Source organism: Lepus europaeus, chromosome 7 (assembly GCF_033115175.1).
Source record: "Lepus europaeus isolate LE1 chromosome 7, mLepTim1.pri, whole genome shotgun sequence".
Classification (NCBI taxonomy): Eukaryota; Metazoa; Chordata; class Mammalia; order Lagomorpha; family Leporidae; genus Lepus; species Lepus europaeus.
The window spans coordinates 380,847-398,633 of record NC_084833.1 but is presented as its reverse complement, the minus strand read 5'-3'; the positions used below and the strand labels follow the sequence as shown (position 1 = coordinate 398,633).

Sequence of the window (17,787 nt, the reverse complement as noted above, 5' to 3'; positions counted from 1 at the left end):
CCAGTGGGCGCGCCCGGGGCGGGGCCTGCAGCGCCGCGGGACCCGGCCCGGCAGTGCGCGGGGCCGCCGCGGAGTGCGCGCCGCCATGATCATCCCGGTGCGCTGCTTCACGTGCGGCAAGATCGTCGGCAACAAGTGGGAGGCCTACCTGGGGCTGCTGCAGGCGGAGTACACCGAGGGGTGAGGCGCCGGGCGCGTGGGGGCCCGGGGGCCCGGGGGCGGGGCGGGGCCGGGAGGCTGGAGCCCCTGGGTGGGGAAGGGGCGTCCTGGGGCCGGGCCCCTCCCCGGTGCATCCTGGGGGGACCTGTCCACCTGGCCTGGAGCAGAGGCCGAGGCCGGCGCAGGCCGCCCTGTGCTGTCTGGTCGCGGGGATGCTCTGGCCACTGTGGGCCCGGGCTGGGCCGGGAGGCTGGAGCCCCTGGGTGGGGAAGGGGCGCCCTGGGGGCCCGGCGCAGGCCGCCTCACTGCTGTCTGGTCGCGGGGATGCTCTGGCCACTGTGGGCCGGGGCTGGGCCGGGAGGCTGGAGCCCCTGGGTGGGGAAGGGGCGCCCTGGGGCCCGGCGCAGGCCCCCTCACTGCTGTCTGGTCGCGGGGATGCTCTGGCCACTGTGGGCCGGGGCTGGGCCGGGAGGCTGGAGCCCCTGGGTGGGGAAGGGGCGCCCTGGGGCCCGGCGCAGGCCGCCTCACTGCTGTCTGGTCGCAGGGACGCTCTGGACGCCCTGGGCCTGAAGCGCTACTGCTGCCGCCGCATGCTGCTGGCCCACGTGGACCTGATCGAGAAGCTGCTCAACTACGCGCCCCTGGAGAAGTAGCCCCTGCCCACCCCCGCCCCCGCCATGGCCCGCGGCGTCCTGCCTTGCGTCCTCGTGGCCGAGCTGTCAGATGCCGGGAGCAGAGGCCGGCCGCGCGCACGCATGTCGCCAGCCGCCCAGTAAAGTCCTTGCACAAACACCACTGGTCCCCTCCTTGGCCTCGCTCCGCGCCCCCCCAGTCCACCTGACCCGGCTGTCTCGGGGGTCCTGCTCCCCGCCCACCCCGGGCTGGCATCCTGGGCCCTGTGTCTGCACAGAGGTGGACCCGCCCCGGCCCCATGCCAACCAGGGCACCGGGAAGGCACCCAGCGTAGCTGCTCGTCCGAGCCAAGAACCAGGCTCCGCGGGCCTGGACTGCCTGCTGTGGTCAGCGGCTGCCCTGTCCAGGTCCCCCGCCCGTGGCCCTGTTGGGGTCGCAGCAGCCCTGAGTGCCCTCAGGCTCCCAGGGGCCCTTCCCGGCGCGGGCCCAGGCTGAGGGCCAGGAAGCAGCTGCTCCCAGGAACACACAGGGCCTCTGCCTGAGCCCGCGGTCAGCTGGGGACAGGGGCCAGGGCAGAGCAGGGCCATGGTGGCCGAGCCGCTGCTGTCCCCAGGGTGTCGGCCGCATCGCAGAGCTGCCCCCAGCTCCTGGCAGGCCCTGCAGGCCCCTGGTCTGCTCACTGCCTGTGCCGCAGTGACACAGCGGGCCCAGGGCCCGCTGCAGACGCCAGCACCCCTACACTCACACAGGCCCCCGGCGCTGCCCCCTGCCCTGCCTGCGAGCCGGGCCCACCCCTGCTGGCCTGCGCGTGCCTGAGGCAAGAGCTTCACTGTGCACGAACTTTATTGAGCCCCTGTCACGTGACAGACTGGGGTACAGCAGTGAGTCCCACACAGGGACCTCCTGGGGAGGGGGCGGAGGAGGGGCCCAGGGCCCGGCCAGGCCCCCCGCCTCTGACCACCAAGCATGCAGGGCCTGGGCTGGGCAGACCCAACACAGGCATCCAAGAGTCCCCCAAGACCTGCAGGAGGGGGCGCTGGTAGAGCTGTACAGTGAAAGGCACTTGGCCGCCCTCTGGGGTGTGGCGGGCACAGGTGGGGGCAGGGGCGTGGCTTCCTCAGTAGTCTCCACTCCGGGTCAGTAGTCTCCACTCCGCAGTGGGAGGCGGGAGCCCAGGCCCCCCAAGCAGAAAGCTGAGCAGTGAAAGGCACTGGGGTGTGGCCGGTGCGGTGGGGGTCTGGGCGTGGCTTCCTCGGGGTCAGTAGTGGGAGGCAGGGAGCCCAAGCCCCCAGACAGCTGAGCAGTGATGGGCGTGGCCGGTGCGGTGGGCGTGACGGGGGCGTGGCTCCCTCGGGGTCAGTAGTGTCCACTCAGCAGCGCGAGGCGGGGAGCCAGGCCCCCTCAGTAGTGCTCGAGCTTCAGGCTCCGGTACAGGCAGCAGGTGAAGAACATGCCGAAGACCTGCGGAGCGGGGCTGTGAGCAGGGGCCGGGGCCGCGGCTGCAGTCCAGCCCACCCCCCACCCCCGCCACCACGGCCCCGGCGGGCCCGCACCTGCACACACGCGATGCCCACGCCCACCGCGCCGATGACGCGCAGGTGCTCCTGGATGAAGGTCTCCAGCTTGGTGATGCAGCCGCCCTGGGGTGGGGACGGGTGCTGAGGGCGGGGCCCGCCACCACCTGGGAGATGGGAGCGTGGTCCCGAGCCGGCCATCCGCGCCCCCATCCCGCCCACCTCCACCTGAGAGATGGTGGGGGCGTGGTCCCGCTCGGCCATCCGCGCCCACCCACCCCACCGGGCCCGCCTACCTCCACCTTGTAGATGTTGGAGGCGTGGTCCCGCTGCCCGCAGTTAGGCACCACGGTCTTGCAGCAGCTGTCGGGGACCACGCGGCCCCCGGCCTCGCCCGAGCGGATCCACTCGCTCTCCCGCCAGTCCCGCGAGCTGTTGCTGCCGCAGCAGTGGAACTGCGGGGCCGAGAGCGGGGTCGGCTGAGCCGCCACGCCGCCCCGGCCGCCAGGCCCTCCCTGGGCCCCCACCCACCTCCTGCTGCAGCTTGTCCACCGCGCTGGTCACTCCCTCGTGGCCTGGCTGCCGGTACTGCCTGGTCATGGTGCCCTTGAGGGTCTCCTTCAGCTCTGCGTTCAGCTGGTGGGGGGCAGCTCGGCCAGGTCAGGCTGAGAGCACTGGGGGCTGGGGCCGGACGCCTGCCCCCCCCCCAGGCCTGCTGTGCGCCGCGGGGCGGGGCCGCCTGTGCCCCCAGGCCCTCACCTGCTGGTAGTAGACGTAGGCCAGGATGCCGGCGATGATCTCCAGCAGGAAGATGAGCAGCAGCAAGATGAAGTACTAGGGGACAGACACCCCGTTCTGGGCGGAGCCCCGGGAGCAGCCCCACCCCCCAGGGCCCCCACTGACCAGGCGCAGCAGGTTCCTCCGCTCCTTGAAGGTGGCGCAGCAGCCAAGCACGCCCGTGACCATGACCACGACGCCGGCCACCACCAGGATGTAGGCCGTGGCCAGGTAGGTGCTGGAGGCCAGCAGGCTGATGTAGTCACTCTTGAGGGCCAGCGTCCAGACCCCCACGGCCATGACGGCCAGGCCGGCCAGCTGCGGACAGAGTGCTGAGTCAGGCCCGGGGCGGGGGCGGGGGCGGGGCGGGGGGGGGGGGGGCGGGGGGGGGCGCCGGCAGCCCCTCCCTGCTCACCCAGAAGCAGCAGTTGTAGGTGAAGAGCAGGTACTTGAGGCAGACGGTGCCACACGTGGCCTTCTTCTCGCTGAACTCGCCCATCCTGGGGCTGGCGGGGAAGGATCGGAGGCCCAGAGCACACGCCTGGCCGGGGGACCGGAGACGCCCGGGCGCAGGGGGCAGGCAGGACGTGAGTCACTTCCCAGGGAGAACGGCTCAGGGGCCCAGGACCCGGAGTGGGCTCCAGGAGGACCCGGGCCGTCTCCCACTGACTCACTCCTGCCCGCGGCCCCACAGCACGGCACGGGCTGCAGGCCCAGGACAGGCCCGCAGAGGCACCCCAGGGGCAGAGGGGACAGGGCTCTGCCCACCCTCACCGAGGCTCAGGAGCTGGAGGGTCAGCAGAAAGGCGGGCGGGGGGGGGGGGCCGCTGGGAGGCAGGCAGGGCAGGGAGGGAGGGGCACTGGGAGGCTGGCGGGGGGGGGGGGCACTGGGAGGCTGGCGGGGGACACTGAGAGGCTGGCGGGGGGGAGGGTCACTGGGAGGCTGGCGGGGGGGGGGCACTGGGAGGCTGGCAGGGCAGGGAGGGAGGGGCACTGGGAGGCTGGCAGCCGGGGGGGGGGCACTGAGAGGCTGGCGGGGGGGCAGGAGCACTGGGAGAGGCCTCCGGGCGCAGACTGGGGCTGGGCGCCCGGGGCCAGGTTTCCAGACGGGAGCCCAGCTGCACTTTCACCTCCAGCCCCGCCCAGCACTCACCCGCCGGCGGGAACCACACCTCTGGGACTGGGACAGGTGGACGGAAGCTCCTGCGCTGGGCTGCAGGACAGGTAACAGGTTACTGGCCTGGCTCCCGCGGACAGGCAGAACCCTGCCCCAGCCTGCTAGCCACCAAGGCCGTGGCCAGGGCCCCCGGGAAAACTGGCCAGCAGTGGCCAGGCCCGGTATTTTTGTCTGGACAAGGGTGGGGCAGAAAAGGCATCCGGACAGTCCGATCCTGGGAGGGGCTTCGCCCCACCCCTGCCCTCTGCCCACGGAAGAGCAGCTAGCGGGGCACAGCCCCCCAAGTCCCACCCACGTCGCTGGGGACTCAGACTCCCCCCATCAACTCCCGGGGCCACGCACAGCTGTGCCCCTGGGGCCGGCTCAGAGGCCCCAGGCCTTGTGAGGCTGCTGGGGTTGGCCCGGATCCCCGCCACCCGGCCAGGCAGGGCGGCCCCTCCAGGGCCTGCTGGTGGCCGTGAGCCCCCGGGGACAGGAGCGTGGGAGCCTGGGTGGCCAGAAATAGATACAGCGGCCGCGCGCAGAGCCGTCCCGGGCCTCGCCCGCGCCCCAGTGCGGGGGCTCCGGGGCTCTGCAGCAGGCGGGTTCGGGCGCAGTCCGCGGTGAGGTCACCCCTGCCGCCGGGGCCCGCCCATGTGCACGGGGCAGGGGCGGGCCTGCGGGCGGAGGGAAGGGGCCGGGGTCGGAGACGATGCGTGGGGCGCTCGGGCTGGGAGCTTCAGGGCGCCGCGCACGGCGGGGACGCCCGCCCGTCCCAGGGTCCGGGAGGCGCCTCCCCCACCCCGGCCGCCCGGAAGGGCCTGCGGCCGCGTCCGGTGGGCGCAGCCTCCCGCGCGCAAACGCCGGGCCCCGCGACCAGGCGCGCAGCGGCTGCGGGCCACCGGCTTCGCTCGTCCGGCCCGGCTCGGCCGCGCACTCACCAGCCACGCGTCGGAGTCGGCCCGGGCGGCGGCGGCTGCGGGGGCGGCGGCTGCAGCGGAGAATGCGCGGCAGGGGCCGCCGGCGAGACGCCCCGCCCCCGACACGAGTCGCGGCCCCGCCCACGGCGCCAGGCCCCGCCCCTGGACGGGGCCACGCCCGCGGCCCGCAGGCAGCGCCAGGCAGGTCTGAACCAGCTTCGCGAAGTGCGGGCCTTGGCGGAGGGGCTGGAGAGGAGGCAGCGACCACCGCGCGGAGGTCCCGGACTGCGGCGAGATCCGGCGGCCTCCCCGCGCTTAGGGGGTCGGCGGAACCGAGGCCGGCCCGGGGCGGGAGAGGGCTGGGGGCTTCGCGCCGGTGCGTCTGGCTCCCACCCCCGGGGGCCTGTCAGTCTGTCGGTTCGGTTGGCAGGGCTGCGTGCGGGGGTCGGGAAACGCACTCGGGGTTGGCTGGTGAGCGTGGGAACCTCCACTGGCCGCCTGGTCCCACGGAAGGGACGGTGAGGGCTCGGGGACGACCCGCGGCCGGAAGCCGCCCGCCCCGCACCAGGGCCACGTGCCCCGCACAGGTACCGCGCACTTGCACGAGGCCGAGGCCGAGGCAGTCCCTGGACTTTATTTGCAGAGTTTTTATGATTTTTTTCCCCGCTGGATACCGATGCGGACAGGAGGAAGACGCCCCACTGCCCCCCAATCCCTACTCTGCCCCTGCGCCCTGTCCAGCTAACGCCCTGTGCGTGGCTCGGGCCGGTCACCGTGCACTGGGAAGGTGGCCAGAGCCACGTCTGGGGGGACGAGTCCAGCCGCCGAGCGTGGGCCCAGGCGGGCAGGCGGTGGCCGGGGCCTTCCTGCGGCCGGGGCCCAGCAGCCGGGCCTCACAGGCGTCCCTCGCGTCGCGGAGCCGCGTGTTCAGCTCCCTGGGGAAGGCAGAAGGCGAGGTCGGAGGGGTCCCTGCCCTCCCGGAGGGGCCGGGGCTGCGTGGCGCCCGCCCGCACCTGAGCAGCTCCAGCTGCCGCAGCAGGCTGCGCTTCTCCTTCTGCATGTTCCTGGACACCGCGACCACGTCTCTGCGGGCGGGGAGGGGCGGCCTGGAGGCGGCGGACCGCGGGGGAGACCCCTGCCCTGCCCCGCAGGCCCTGGGGGGTGGAAGTGGCCCGAGCCCGCGCCTGCCCCGCCCGCCGCACCTTTGCGTTTGCTCCTGGCGACCCCGCGCGTCGCCCTCCAGTCTGCGAAGCTGCTCCTGCGCCCCCTCGAGCTGCGCCCGCAGCGCCTCGTGGGCGCGCCACAGCTGGGCGTTCTGGGCCTGCGCCTCCAGCTGCTCCGCGACCCGGGCCTGCAACTGCTGCTCCAGCTGCGGGTGTCGGGGGCGGAGGCTGGCGAGGAAGGCCCGCCGCTTCGCGGGGAGCCGCGCCAGGGACCTCGGCAGAGCCGGGAGCACTGGGGAGGGGGCGCGGGCTCACCTCCCGCTGCCGCAGCCCCGCGCGCTCCAGCTCCTGCTCGCAGCTCTGCAGCTCCACCTCCAGGCGGCCCCTCCACTCCTCCCGCGGCGGGTTCTGGAACGCACCCGGCACCTGAGCCTCCGCTGGCCACGTGGTGCGCGGGGGGCGGGGCGAGGCGGGAAGCTGGCAGGTGTGTCGGGGACCCGGGGGAGGGACGGGGCGCGCGCCCACCTGCGTGCGAAGGCGCTGGCGCTGCTGGCGGAGCTGCTGCTCCAGCTCCTCGTACAGACAGCGCACCTCCCTCTCGTGCTCTCTCTCCCGCCTTCGGGGACGGGGCCGGACAGCCGATGAGAACCTGCGGGCGCTGCGGCCCCCGCGCCCGGCTGCTCCGGGAGCCCCTCCGCCCGGCTCCCAGCCCTCACCGCCGCAGCGCCTGCTCCAGGCCGTCGCGCTCCCGGGCCGCCTCCTCCAGGCAGGCAGTCGCGCTCATCAGCACGTCCTCGAAAGAGCCCAGCAGCTCCGGCCGCTCGCGCTGCAGCCTGGCCCAGAGCCCGCGCACAGCGCGCTGCCTAGAGGGAGCGGGTGGGGACAGAAGCTGGAGCGCTCAGTGCCACTGGCGAGCCCCACCCTCGCCCCTGCGCCCAGGACGGCCAAGGCGCGTGTGCCGTGCGCGGGGCTCCCCTCCCGCGGGTGCTCTGGGGGCCACGCCTGTGCTGTGGCTGCAGGGCGTCCAGTGTTCCCTGGGCTGTGCCCCGCCGCCCCTCCTCCCTGCAGCCGCCTCCTGGAATGCAAATTCCGCGGGGGGTGGTGGTGGAGCAATCTCGGTGCCTCCCAGCTGTGGGAGAGGCTGGGCCTGACAGCCAGGGACCCAGTGTGGGAGCAGTGGTCGGGGCCGTGCCCCGAGGGACAGCAGAAGGGGTGGGTGGGTGCGAGTGCCCCAGGAGACAGAAGAAGAGGGGACAAGGGGGCCCGCGGCACTCACCCCCCCAGGGCGGGGGCCACCCCCAGCTGCTCCAGCAGGGCTGAGATTTGCTCCTGGCCCTCCTCCTCCTCCTCTTCCTCCTCTCTGTCCTCCAGAGAGCCCCTGGCGCCCCGCGCATCTGACCAGCCCGACTCAAAGGTTTCCTCTGGCGCTCGGGAGGGGGCCGTGCCCTGGGCGGGCTCCACCCCCACAAACTTCCCTGTGGGCACGAGGGGGGACAGCAGGACCAGGGTCATCAGCCCACTGGCCCTCTCCCCTCCCGCACACGTCCTGCCCACTCTCAGGGCCGAGTTTCCTGTTTTTCTTCCTCGTTCTGGTCCTGTTGGCCCCGGCCCCACCTGGGGCTGCCAGGGAGGGGCTGGGGGGCAGAAAGGCCAGCTCTCCGGCCGCCTGTGCGCCGGGCAGTCTCAGGAGGGCAGGCAGGGCCTGGGGCTCACCCAGGCCGAGGCAGAACTCCCGGGCGGTGAGGAAGCCGGCGTGGGCCTGGTCGAGACTCTCAAACACCGCCTCCAGCTGCTCGGGCGTGAGGGGCAGGTCGCTCTGTAGGCCCTGCGCGGGCAGGGGCAGCGGGGATGAGTGCGGGCCGGCCTCCCGGACGCGGGCGGGGGCTGGGGCTGGGCTCACCTGCAGGTCGAGCCGGGTGATGAAGCCCTTGGCCTCCTTGTCGCAGAGCAGAAAGAGCTCCCGGGCCTGCTGCAGCACGGAAGCCCGCCGCCCCGCCGGGGTCCCCTCCTCTTCCCCCTCCTCCTGGGCCTCCCCAGCCCCAGGCTGCCCGGGGCTGGCCATGGGAGCAGGGGCTCCGCTGTACTGTGAAGCCAGGAGGGGGAGGGGAGGTGAGCTGGGGACCAAGTGGAGGGACCTGCCCAGCACCAGGTGACAAGGCAGGTGGCAGCGGAGTGCCGCCCCGTATGTCACTGGGGTGGGTGAGGCAGGCTAGGGCCTGTGGGGGCTGCCCAGGGTGGCACTGGCCAATAGAGACCAGAGGGAGCCAATGCAGGGTGGGGGTGGCAGTCTCAGGGGCCTCTTGGGTGTAGAAGAGGGATGAGCAGAGAAGCCCACCGGAGACTGGAGCCAGGGGTACCCGTTAGGTTTGACCCCTGCGAAGACCCAGCCATTCCTGGCCAAGCCCTAGGCCTCTGCACTGGACCTGCTCCAGCCCTGGCCCCTGACAGCTGGTAGACAGGGCCAGGCCCTCCCTCCGGGGGCCAGGCCCCACCAGGCACAGGTGCAAGGTCCCAGGGCGCCCCAGAGCCTCCCATGGCTTCTCTAAGAAGGCCTCCAAAATTCTGGGTTTCCCATCCCTTCCCCCCACCCCCAGCGGCCCCTTTCATGGGGCCTCGGTCCTCACCTGAGTGCCCCACCCCCTAATCAGAGCCACCTGCCTGGCCCCCAGCCTGCACCAGCGGCCCCCCACCTGGGACCCTCCCCCGACCCATATGTCGGGAGGAGGGGGCCAGCTCCAAAGAGGCAAGTCTCAGGAAGCGGTGGGAGAGGGCGGGTCAGCAGGGATCAGGCATCGCGGCCAAAACCGAAGCGCTGCCACCCCGCCGGCGACTGCCGGGCTCCAGGGGACTGAGGTGCGTCCCAGCCGGAAGCTGCGCGGCGGCCGGCCCCGGGCTCCCGGAGGAAAAGCTGGCGGGGTGGGGCTGCGAGCCGCCTCCGCTCCCCGCACCCCCAGGGCCAAGCCGGCCCCTGCCCCGGTGCCCCCCCTCCCCGGGCACCACTGCAGCCCCGGCGGGCGGGCGGGGACCAGGCGAGCGCGGCGGAGGGACCCCGGCGGCTGGACCTGCGAGCGCTTACCTGGGACGGCGCCACCGCAGCCGCCGCACCTGCCGCGAGCCAGAGCAGCTCCTCCCGGAAACGCGGCGCGCCCCGCCCCTGCTCAGACCCCGACTGCCTACCGCGGGGCGCAGGGCCCCGAGCCGCCCCCACTGCCCCGCAGACACCGAGACCCCAGCAAGGCCCGGTCCCGGGCGGAGCCGCCGCGCGGTGTCCCCGCCTCTCGGCGCTGCCCTGGACGGCCCGACCCCCGGAGGGCGCGAGTGGCCAGCGGAGCAGCGACATGCCCCAGAGGGAGACCGGGCGACCCCCTGTAGCAGGGTCACGGCTCTGCGGGGCCGGGGGTGCAGACACGGGAGTGCGGCGAGTAGGACCCCCGGCCCCAAGGATCTGATGCCGGGTCCCCCGCGCCTGTGTGCAGGAAGCCGGCAGGCAGGAAACAGAGCAACTGCTTCCCGCGCCGGCGCTCTCTTTGGCGCCTCGCGATCTCGGCTCTCCGATGGCAAGCGCCAAGCCGGGACACTGGCAGCACCAAGTGCAGGCGGGGGTGGGGTGGAGGGAAGACCCCTCCACCTTTTGGGGCACCCCCACCTGCACCTACCTGGAGGGCTCCTCTCCCCTCACCAGCAGCACCTGGGGCTCCTGGGTGTCTCCCTGGACAGTCCAACCACAGCAGGCTGGGCCCCAGAACGACCTTGACAGGGACAGGGGGGCGGCCCCTGGCACAGGGCACCTGGTACCTGCCTGGCCGGCTCGCCCAGTCTTGTGGCCCCAGGTCTAGGACCAACCGTTATTGTTGGCTGGGGGGTGCCGCCACAGCCACCCCCCACCTTCTGGGAGGAGCAAGCAGGGGTGGGCCCAGTTGGACTAAGCGCACTGGAGAGGCACCCAAGCCCACAGCCCTTCTCCTGTTCCCCTGGCGCCAAGGGGTGCTGGCCTTGTCCCCTCGGGTCACCAGCCCTGGGCCAACAGAGCTGAGTTCCCGGCACCCGGGATCTGCTCTGCTCCCAGACTGCAGACCCCTGTGGTCTCCCCTGGCACTGGCAGGAGCAGAGTGTGAGGGAAGGCAGGGCCTGGGGCGCCAGAGAGGACCAGCTGTGTGGCAATGCCCAAGGTGCAACCGGACCCGGAGCGGCCCCACACCCCCGCTGCGTCACCCTGAGCTGGGAGTGCCATCGCCACCTTCTGTAAACATTTTGGTTTCATTTAGCAAGCAAGGATCCTGAGCAGAACGCTCCCAGTGGCTCTCGGGCAGCTGTGCCCTCGCGTGGACCACACAGATGTGGGGCCTAGCCAGAGGCCTGAGTGGCATTCCTGAGTGCCCACGGGGTGGGCAGCAGGCTCTGTGCACGTGGAAGGACACGTGGAAGCGAAGTGGCCGAAGCCAAGCTGTGCCATTTATTACGTCTGCCTTGGCGAAAATAAATAATTGTTCACACAGTTCTGTGAAGCGGGAAAAGCCAGGAAGGAGGCGCAGGTGCACGGTTCTCAGGGGGGGTGGGAGGGGCGAGGCGCCAGGGAGGGTGCTCCGCCCCCGCCCCACTCGATGTGGCCAGCAAGGGGCTGTGGGGGCTTCACAGCAAAACTCCCGCTCTGGAGGAGGGAGTGCCGGCTCAGCAAGGGGGCTGGGGCAGGCCGGGGGCGCTCAGAGAGGGCTCGGGGTCCGCGGGCTCGCGCAGGCGCAGGGCGTCGGGCGGGAAGGCCACGTTGGTGCAGAAGAGCCCGAGCAGCAGCTGGCGCTGGCACTCCTCCCACTTGGCCAGCGCGTCCCCCAGCGAGAGGTTGTTGCGCATCCAGCGGGGCAGCGCCTGGCTGCAGGACAGCGGCACGGAGGGCAGGGACTGTGCACGGCGCAGCTCCCCCTGCTCCGCCAGCCTGCGGGGGGGGGGGGGGCACTTCAGTGGGGCTGCGAGGCGGCGGCGGGGCCCACGGGCGCTCACGGCGGCTCACCTGGCGGGCAGGTGGCTGCCCAGCTTCCTCTTGGCGCGCATCATCAGGTACTGACAGATGCTGCCCGTCTGCTCCTTCATCCACCGGATGTCCTCGGGGACGTCGGGCAGCCACTCCAGCAGGCTGCGGAGGGGCGAGGGGCTGCGTCTGTGCCCCTGCGGCCGCCCGCCCGCCCTCCCACAGTGCGGGGCCCGGCGCCCCCTCGCGCGACCCCGTGCCCCGCCACCCACCGGATGGTGAAGGAGACGGCGCTCTCCAGCGGCAGCGTGTAGGGCACCATCATGGCGGTGGCCAGGCGCACGGGCAGCATGTTGGACAGCGTGGCCATCAGGTCCTTGGGCTCCACGCAGGCCTCCAGTAGGGCTGAGGTGGGGGGTAGGAGGTGGGCGCGGGTCGGAACAGCAGAGCCCCGCCCGGCGTGCCCGCGCCTCGGGCCTCAGTTCCCTGCAGGCCAGCTGGGCCCCTCCATGCCCCCGCGCCCCTGCCCGCGCATGCGCACCCTCATTGAGCCGTGCAGGCAGGTGCTCCAGGATGTGATCCTCCTGCCCCCGTGGCGGCAAGGGGGCCTCTCCTCGAGGCGTCTCCTCGGCTGGCTCGGGGTCGCGGGGCTGGGCGGCGGGCAGCGCCAGCAAGGGGTTGGGCCGGTTCAAGAGGCCTGCGGTGGGGGAGGGGGTGGGAGCGGGATGGCAGGGCTGACCAGCGCGGCCACCGCCGCTGCCGGCCGGCAGGGGGCAGCACCAGCCCGGTACAGCCCCACCCCCACCCCCCGCCGCCGCGGGCCGCGCGCACGCACCGTTCCGCCGCAGGAAGCGCAGGCCGTCCCTGTAGCCCTGTTTGCACATCTCCCGCAGCACCTGCGGCGGGGCAAGGTGAGCACGCGTGCTCTGTCCCCGCCCCTCGTCCGCCCACCAGCTCCAGGCTGGACGCGTGTCCACCCCCGCCCCGGCACGAGGGCGCGGCTCACCAGGGGCTCGGGCGGGAAGAGCGCCTTGGACAGGCGGTAGAGGTTGCGCAGGTTGAACTGGATGCTGGTGTTGGTGACCCTGAGCTCATGGATGTTGGTGGAGCTGTCCTGGGGGCAGATGTCGCTCTCGCCCGAGAACGGCGACACGGTGATGGTGTTCCTGAGCTCGTACAGCGGCAGGTTGTCCGAGATGCCGCCGTCCACGTAGCGCTGCGGCGGCGACACACGCACGGTCACAGGTGCGGCCCGCGCCCGCCCCGCCGCTACTGGCCTCTTACCCAGTGGGCTCTGGCCGCGTGCCGGCCTGGGCAGCTGGGGGTGGGGGTAGGGGGTGGGACAGCCACCGGAAGTGCGGCTCCTTGAGTGGCACCAGAAGTGAGGCAAGGGGTGGGGCGGGCGCCCTGCACCCTTGCCGCCCCTCCCCGGGGCCCCGGGTACCCCGGGTAGGGGCACTCACCACGCCTTGCAGGGCAGGAGGGATGAGGCCACAGTACACCGGGATGAACGTGCTGCACACGTTGGCCTGCAGGGCCGGGCAGGACCATGAGCCAGGGTGGTCCGCCCTGCCCCTCCCCCCCCCCCCCCGCGCGCCCCGCAGGGCCCACCTGGATGAGCTCCTCTTTGGAGCTGAAGTGGGACAGAATGACGTTCTGGCCGTCGGAGACGCGGGTCAGCGAGATGCCCAGGCGCCCGCTGGCGCGCTCATGGCCGTCGTCGGGCAGGGTCTTCAGCAGGCAGCCGCGGATGGTCTTCACCAGGTTGAAGGAGGGGTGCAGGGGCCCCAGGAACCGCTTCCGGGCCTCCTTGGACACTTCGATGATGTTGGCACCTGCCTCACCTGGACGCCAAGGCCAGGGTCAGGGGCCCCCGCCGAGACGCCCGTCACCACCCCCGTGCGGCCAGCAGCGACCAGGACTTGCCCTCTGCCTGGTATTTCCCAACCGCCCGTCCCCGTGAGTCACGGCTCCGGGGTGGCAGCCAGCCCAGGACAGGGGACAGGGCACGGGCTTCACCCACTTGGCTGGGCCCAGACCACAAAGTCCAGCACAGCCCGGGGCACAGGCCACAGACATCAGGCTGACGTGTGGGGGGCCCCGTGGGGAAGGCAGCCCAAGGACAGCGCCGGGGTGAGGCCAGTCTCTCTAGGGGGCATGGCTGAGGACCTTCCTGGACACGCGTGGGCCCTCCCTCTCGGCCGGGGGGCTCTGCCCACTCAGGGACAGCCTCTGCTCCAGGAGTGTTTGGGGGTCGCTGGGGGACACGCATTGGGCATGGCACCCCCATGACGAGCAGGCGGGCTGCGCCACCCTGGCCCTGTGGCCTGTGTCAGTGGGAGGAGGCAGGACTGGGGGGCCAGTAAGCCTTCCACCCCACGCCCTCCAGGCAAAGGTTCAGGAGGGGTCAAGGAGAACCCTGGACATGCGCCTGCTTGGCATGGCACCCAGGCCGGGGCCCTCGTGGTCCTGGCGGGCTGGGGGCTGGGCAGCAGCCCCCGGGGACTCCTGAAGTGGCCTTGTGCAGTAAACACGGCTCCCCACGTGGCAGCCGGAAGTGCGTGTGTGGACAGGCCACTAGGGTACTGCTGACCGCAGGGCTCCAGAGTCCAGAAACACCCCAGGGAGTCCAGCACACGGTAAGCAAGAGCAGGAAGAAGTGCCGGCCCTGCCCACCAGACCCGCTGACCCCTCCCCCAAGGTCCCCGGGGCAGAGCGGGGCCACACCAGGGCCTGGCCACGCAGCCTGGACCCGCACAGCCCCAGGACGCAGTGACCGCTGGCCCCCAGACCGAGGGCCGGGAGGGGGGTGGACCCGAGTTCCTCCTCCCCCGCCGCGGCCCCGCCCCCGAGTTCCCTTTCCAATGGAACAGCTCGGACTGCACCTGCCGGCCGGCCGGGCCCTCCCCAGTGGAGCCCAGCACCGTCCGAGCAAAACACACCAGGCCCCGCCCGCGGGCCGCCACCCCGCACACCCTGCGCCCGCCGCCCGCCCGCGGGTCCCCGCTCACCCAGGCAGGCGCCCGTGACGAGCGCGGTGGCCGTGAGCGCCCCGGCCGAGGCGCCGTAGATGTGCGTGGCGTTGGCCACCAGGAAGGGCGCGTGCTCGCGGAGGCAGGAGGCCACGCCGACGTGGTAGACGCCCAGGAAGCCGCAGCCCGCGAACGAGATGTTCCACTTGCTCTCCCGCGGGAACATCGCGGCGGGCGGCCGGCCGCGCGGGGCTCGGCTCCGGGTCTCCGCCGGCGGAGGCGGGGGCGCTGCCGAGGGTGGCGCGGGAGGCGCTTTTAGCGCGGGGCGGGGCGGGGCCGGCGCGCGGGGCCAATGGGGGCGCGCGGGGAACGGCCGCGCCCCGGGCCCCGCCCCCGGCGCCGAGATGCCCGCAGCCCCGCTGGAGCCGGCCGCGGGAGCCGCCGAAACCCGACGAAGCCCCGGACGCGCGGGGGTGGCGGCGCGGGCCGGGGGCACTCTCGGAGCCTGGTGCGGAGCCGGCGCCGCGCGGAGCCGCCTCCTCCTCCGGGGCCGCCCCCGACACCGCCCCGGAAGCCGAGGAGCACGGCCCCGCTGCCCAACTCGGAGCCGCGCCGAGCCGGCCTGGGGTCCGAGGACCCACACGTCCCGCGGCGAGCCGCGCAGATTCCTCCCGGGCCCACGCGCCCACCTGGGTCCGTGCCGGGGTCCGACTGAGGCTCCTAAGGCCGCCTGGTCCACCTGGGGGTGACTGGCCCCCGCCCTGCCCCGCCCGCTTCCGGGCGCTGCGCCTCCCGCCCCTTTCCGCATTTTTCTCCGTGATCGTGGCCGGCTGGGCTGACCGGGGCCCAGGATCGGTGTAGGGGCCCCTCCAGGCTGGGGCGGCGGCAGGTCGTGGCCACCTGCCTCCTGGCAAGTCGGCGGGCACGTACACCAGGGATCGTGCCCCTGGCCTGGGGACCAGAGCCACCGAGCCCGAGGCCTGCTGGGCAGGCCAGCCGGCCCCAATGGGCCTGAGGAGTGAGCCGTGTCACAGGTGCGGGAGGGCTCCCCTGAGGCGGTAACTGCCCAGGGTCAACAGGAAAGGGGTGCACGGTTGAGAACGGGGTCCTGGAGAACCGAGCCCGACCGAGGTGGGAGGGTGTAGCCAGACTGGTGTGGCCAGGGACTGCCAGGAGACCCTCAGAGGGAGGGGCCAGCTCCCCAGGGCCACCGTAGAAGGTCCAGGAGGCTCACAAAGAACTGGAAGTCCTCCCCAGTATCTGTTCCTAGGAGGCCGGGAGGCAGGCCTTGGCCCTCCGCGGCCACCGGGCACACCTCTGACCCGGTTTCCACAGCACCAGGGCCATTCTGGGGACAGACCCCTCCTCCAGGAGGCTGGGAGCCAGGGACAGGGCGGGCGATTCCTGGAATCGTGGCCAGGGCTGGGAGCCGCTCTCCCTGGAGGCTCGGGTCACCCCTGCCCCCACAGCCCCTGGTGAGCTGACCCCGGCCCCTCCAGCCTCCTCCACTAAGGGGCTTTCCGGGGGGCTGCCCTGGAACCCGTGCCCCTCCACCCAGCCGAGCCAGGCGCAGCCACGCACTGACTCCTCCGCTGGGCACAGCGGGTCAGAGCCACGGCCCCCACAGGCTCCAGCTCGAGTCCCGGCTGCTCCACTGTGCCCTGCTAACCCGTCAAAGTGCCTGGGCCCCGCACCCGTGGGAGCTGGGGACACAGCTCGGGGCGCTGGCCGCGGCCTGGCCCAGCTCGTCCTCGCGGCCGTCTGGGGAGTGACCGGCAGATGGAGGCTCTGCCCCCCTCAGCCTTTCACACACAGCTTAATAAAGGGCAGAGAAACCTCGGGGTTCAAGTTGCCCGCCGCGAGTCCCCGCGGCCCGCAGGGGGCGCTTCCCCGCACAGAGGCTCAGCAGATACACAAGGTACAAAGGCTTTATTGGGGGCGCGGGGCTAGTCGAAGAGGCCGAATCCCATGTCGTCGTCCGACTCCTCGGACTCCTCCTTCTTCTCCTCCTTCTTCTCCTCGGCTGCGGGGACAGAGGCAGTGAGCGGCCGCCCGGCGGAGACCCCAGCCCACACCCCCGGCTCCCGGCCACTCACCTGCAGCGGGCGCCGAGCCGGCCGCGGGGGCCGCGGAGCCCGGGGCGGCAGAGACGGCCACGGCCGTGCCGGCGGGCACACTGGCCAGCTTGCCGATTCCTGGGGGGGGGGGGGGGAGTGGAGCGATGCCTGGAGGACCCCTCCCCACCCTTGCGCTTCCAGGACCTGACTGCGGGGCTCCGGGTCGCACGGCCGGGCCAGGAGCCCCCCACAGCGAGCCCGCCCGCTCCCCGCCGGCCTGGCCGGCGCAGCCCTAGGGGAGGGATCCCGCGGCCCCAAGGCCCCGTCTGCTAACTCGGCTTTTAAATTACCAAGTCTCAGCATGCTAGCCACGCGCTCCGACCACCCCAGGCCCCGCCCCGCGCGCGGGAGCGGAGCTGTAGGAGCGCCCCCGCCGGGACCGCCCCGCACCCCGACCACCCCGCGCGAGCGGAGCTGTAGGAGCGCCCGCGCCGGGACCACCCCGACGCCGACCCCGACGCCGGCGCCCGCGCCGCTCCGCCCTGCTCTGGTCCACAAGCGAACCCTGGCGGGCCACGGGCCGGCCGGCAGGGATTAGGATGGACCCCGGCCCGCGGCCCGCGCCCCCGCTCACCCTGCGCGATCACGTCCTCGATGTTCTTCCCGTTCAGCTCGCTGATGACCTGGCGGGGACACGCGCGGGGCGCTCAGCACGGGCGCGGGGGCCCGCACCCTCGGCGGCGGCGGGACCGGCCCAGCCCTCCCGCGCCCCCACCTTGTTCAGCCGGTCGTCATCCGCCTCGATGCCCACGCTGTCCAGGATCTTCTTGATGTCTTTGGCGCTGGGCGAGGAGTTGCCCCCGAGGGCGGCCAGCAGGTAGGAGGCCACGTAGCGCATGCTGCGGGCGGCGGCGGCGTTACCGCGGCGGCCCCCGCGCGCAGGCCGCGAGCCGCCCGGGGAGGCCCCAGCCCCGCACCCCTCCGACCCCGCGCCCGCTCCCGCGGCCCGGCGCTCCACTCACGCGGCGGCGGCGGCGGCGGACGGGCCTCACGCGTGCGACCTCGGCGGCGTCCGGGGCGGAAAGGAAGGCGCCGGCGCAGTGGGCGGGGGTAAACCGCTACCCAGAAGCCTCTGCTCCGGAATGCGAGGCGCCTCCGGATGACGTCGGCGGCGCGCAGCCAATGACGGCAGGAGAGGCGCCATCGTCCGCTACCTACCCAGGCGGTCGCCGTGGCAAAAGCGAAAGGTTGTTCCGGGACTGGCTTCCCGGATACCGTGGGGGCGAATGTCCCTCGATATGGGCGGGTTGGCGGGCGAAGTAAGGCCGACCGGGACTTCATCTGCCTTCCGCGCCTAGCGCTCCCAGCATGCCACGCGGCGCCTACAGAGCCCAGCATGCAGCGCGGCCGCCACGCGCGTGCGCATCTGGTGCCGCGAACCACAAGTCCCATGATGCACCGCTGCCGGAGGTC

General features: G+C 73.0%; 5 protein-coding genes across 8 annotated transcripts; 1 reads left to right on the top strand and 4 right to left on the bottom strand.

The window, feature by feature from the left end:
• Nucleotides 1–32: 32 nt before the first annotated feature.
• POLR2L (RNA polymerase II, I and III subunit L) lies at nt 33–951 on the top strand. Its single transcript, XM_062195631.1, has 2 exons — nt 33–180; nt 704–951. Exons 1-2 carry the CDS (start codon nt 86–88, stop codon nt 810–812), a joined length of 204 nt encoding a protein of 67 aa, XP_062051615.1. The 5' UTR covers nt 33–85; the 3' UTR covers nt 813–951.
• A 666-nt stretch (nt 952–1,617) lies between these two features.
• On the bottom strand, nt 1,618–5,262 carry CD151 (CD151 molecule (Raph blood group)). Of its 3 annotated transcripts, none has more exons than XM_062195625.1 (9): nt 5,181–5,262; nt 4,237–4,296; nt 3,499–3,589; nt 3,210–3,401; nt 3,066–3,140; nt 2,838–2,942; nt 2,603–2,761; nt 2,346–2,432; nt 1,618–2,253 (listed from the first exon to the last, which is right to left on the bottom strand). In XM_062195625.1, the coding sequence occupies exons 3-9, from the start codon at nt 3,580–3,582 to the stop codon at nt 2,194–2,196; spliced, it is 762 nt and encodes a 253-aa protein (XP_062051609.1). In that variant the 5' UTR covers nt 3,583–3,589; nt 4,237–4,296; nt 5,181–5,262; the 3' UTR covers nt 1,618–2,193. The 3 variants fall into 3 exon arrangements, with proteins under 3 accessions (XP_062051609.1, XP_062051607.1, XP_062051608.1); XM_062195623.1 differs by having other exon boundaries at nt 3,499–3,624; nt 5,181–5,261; XM_062195624.1 differs by lacking the exon at nt 5,181–5,262 and having other exon boundaries at nt 3,499–3,624; nt 4,237–4,554.
• A 132-nt stretch (nt 5,263–5,394) lies between these two features.
• Nucleotides 5,395–8,863, bottom strand: CRACR2B (calcium release activated channel regulator 2B). Its single transcript, XM_062197703.1, has 9 exons — nt 8,223–8,863; nt 8,036–8,147; nt 7,599–7,797; nt 7,039–7,185; nt 6,848–6,938; nt 6,638–6,730; nt 6,362–6,528; nt 6,173–6,244; nt 5,395–6,094 (listed from the first exon to the last, which is right to left on the bottom strand). The coding sequence occupies exons 1-9, from the start codon at nt 8,382–8,384 to the stop codon at nt 5,929–5,931; spliced, it is 1,209 nt and encodes a 402-aa protein (XP_062053687.1). The 5' UTR covers nt 8,385–8,863; the 3' UTR covers nt 5,395–5,928.
• A 1,889-nt stretch (nt 8,864–10,752) lies between these two features.
• Nucleotides 10,753–14,545, bottom strand: PNPLA2 (patatin like phospholipase domain containing 2). Its single transcript, XM_062195622.1, has 9 exons — nt 14,297–14,545; nt 12,897–13,129; nt 12,749–12,814; nt 12,292–12,501; nt 12,121–12,181; nt 11,827–11,982; nt 11,558–11,690; nt 11,328–11,450; nt 10,753–11,252 (listed from the first exon to the last, which is right to left on the bottom strand). The coding sequence occupies exons 1-9, from the start codon at nt 14,481–14,483 to the stop codon at nt 10,991–10,993; spliced, it is 1,431 nt and encodes a 476-aa protein (XP_062051606.1). The 5' UTR covers nt 14,484–14,545; the 3' UTR covers nt 10,753–10,990.
• A 1,622-nt stretch (nt 14,546–16,167) lies between these two features.
• Nucleotides 16,168–17,421, bottom strand: RPLP2 (ribosomal protein lateral stalk subunit P2). Of its 2 annotated transcripts, none has more exons than XM_062197701.1 (5): nt 17,337–17,421; nt 17,090–17,213; nt 16,949–16,997; nt 16,354–16,452; nt 16,168–16,280 (listed from the first exon to the last, which is right to left on the bottom strand). In XM_062197701.1, the coding sequence occupies exons 2-5, from the start codon at nt 17,210–17,212 to the stop codon at nt 16,204–16,206; spliced, it is 348 nt and encodes a 115-aa protein (XP_062053685.1). In that variant the 5' UTR covers nt 17,213; nt 17,337–17,421; the 3' UTR covers nt 16,168–16,203. The 2 variants fall into 2 exon arrangements, with proteins under 2 accessions (XP_062053685.1, XP_062053686.1); XM_062197702.1 differs by having other exon boundaries at nt 17,340–17,413.
• Between the last annotated feature and the right edge of the window lie 366 nt (nt 17,422–17,787).

What these genes read in the sequence shown, in the direction of transcription:
- POLR2L (XM_062195631.1), top strand. Translation starts at nt 86, where the DNA reads ATGATCATCCCGGTGCGCTGCTTCACGTGCGGCAAGATCGTCGGCAAC. An exon ending in CAGGCGGAGTACACCGAGGG is followed by an intron (nt 181 to 703) that starts GTGAGGCGCCGG and finishes GTCTGGTCGCAG; the next exon opens with GGACGCTCTGGACGCCCTGG.
- CD151 (XM_062195625.1), bottom strand. Translation starts at nt 3,582, where the DNA reads ATGGGCGAGTTCAGCGAGAAGAAGGCCACGTGTGGCACCGTCTGCCTC. An exon ending in CCTACAACTGCTGCTTCTGG is followed by an intron (nt 3,402 to 3,498) that starts GTGAGCAGGGAG and finishes CTCTGTCCGCAG; the next exon opens with CTGGCCGGCCTGGCCGTCAT. An exon ending in TGGACAAGCTGCAGCAGGAG is followed by an intron (nt 2,762 to 2,837) that starts GTGGGTGGGGGC and finishes TCGGCCCCGCAG; the next exon opens with TTCCACTGCTGCGGCAGCAA.
- CRACR2B (XM_062197703.1), bottom strand. Translation starts at nt 8,384, where the DNA reads ATGGCCAGCCCCGGGCAGCCTGGGGCTGGGGAGGCCCAGGAGGAGGGG. An exon ending in GTGGCCCCCGCCCTGGGGGG is followed by an intron (nt 7,186 to 7,598) that starts GTGAGTGCCGCG and finishes CGCTCCCTCTAG; the next exon opens with GCAGCGCGCTGTGCGCGGGC. An exon ending in GCCAGCGCCTTCGCACGCAG is followed by an intron (nt 6,731 to 6,847) that starts GTGGGCGCGCGC and finishes GGTGCGTTCCAG; the next exon opens with AACCCGCCGCGGGAGGAGTG.
- PNPLA2 (XM_062195622.1), bottom strand. Translation starts at nt 14,483, where the DNA reads ATGTTCCCGCGGGAGAGCAAGTGGAACATCTCGTTCGCGGGCTGCGGC. An exon ending in TCTTCCCGCCCGAGCCCCTG is followed by an intron (nt 12,182 to 12,291) that starts GTGAGCCGCGCC and finishes GCCCCGCCGCAG; the next exon opens with GTGCTGCGGGAGATGTGCAA. An exon ending in GCCGTCTCCTTCACCATCCG is followed by an intron (nt 11,451 to 11,557) that starts GTGGGTGGCGGG and finishes GCCCCTCCGCAG; the next exon opens with CCTGCTGGAGTGGCTGCCCG.
- RPLP2 (XM_062197701.1), bottom strand. Translation starts at nt 17,212, where the DNA reads ATGCGCTACGTGGCCTCCTACCTGCTGGCCGCCCTCGGGGGCAACTCC. An exon ending in CGAGGACGTGATCGCGCAGG is followed by an intron (nt 16,453 to 16,948) that starts GTGAGCGGGGGC and finishes CCCCCCCCCCAG; the next exon opens with GAATCGGCAAGCTGGCCAGT. An exon ending in CGGCTCGGCGCCCGCTGCAG is followed by an intron (nt 16,281 to 16,353) that starts GTGAGTGGCCGG and finishes CTGTCCCCGCAG; the next exon opens with CCGAGGAGAAGAAGGAGGAG.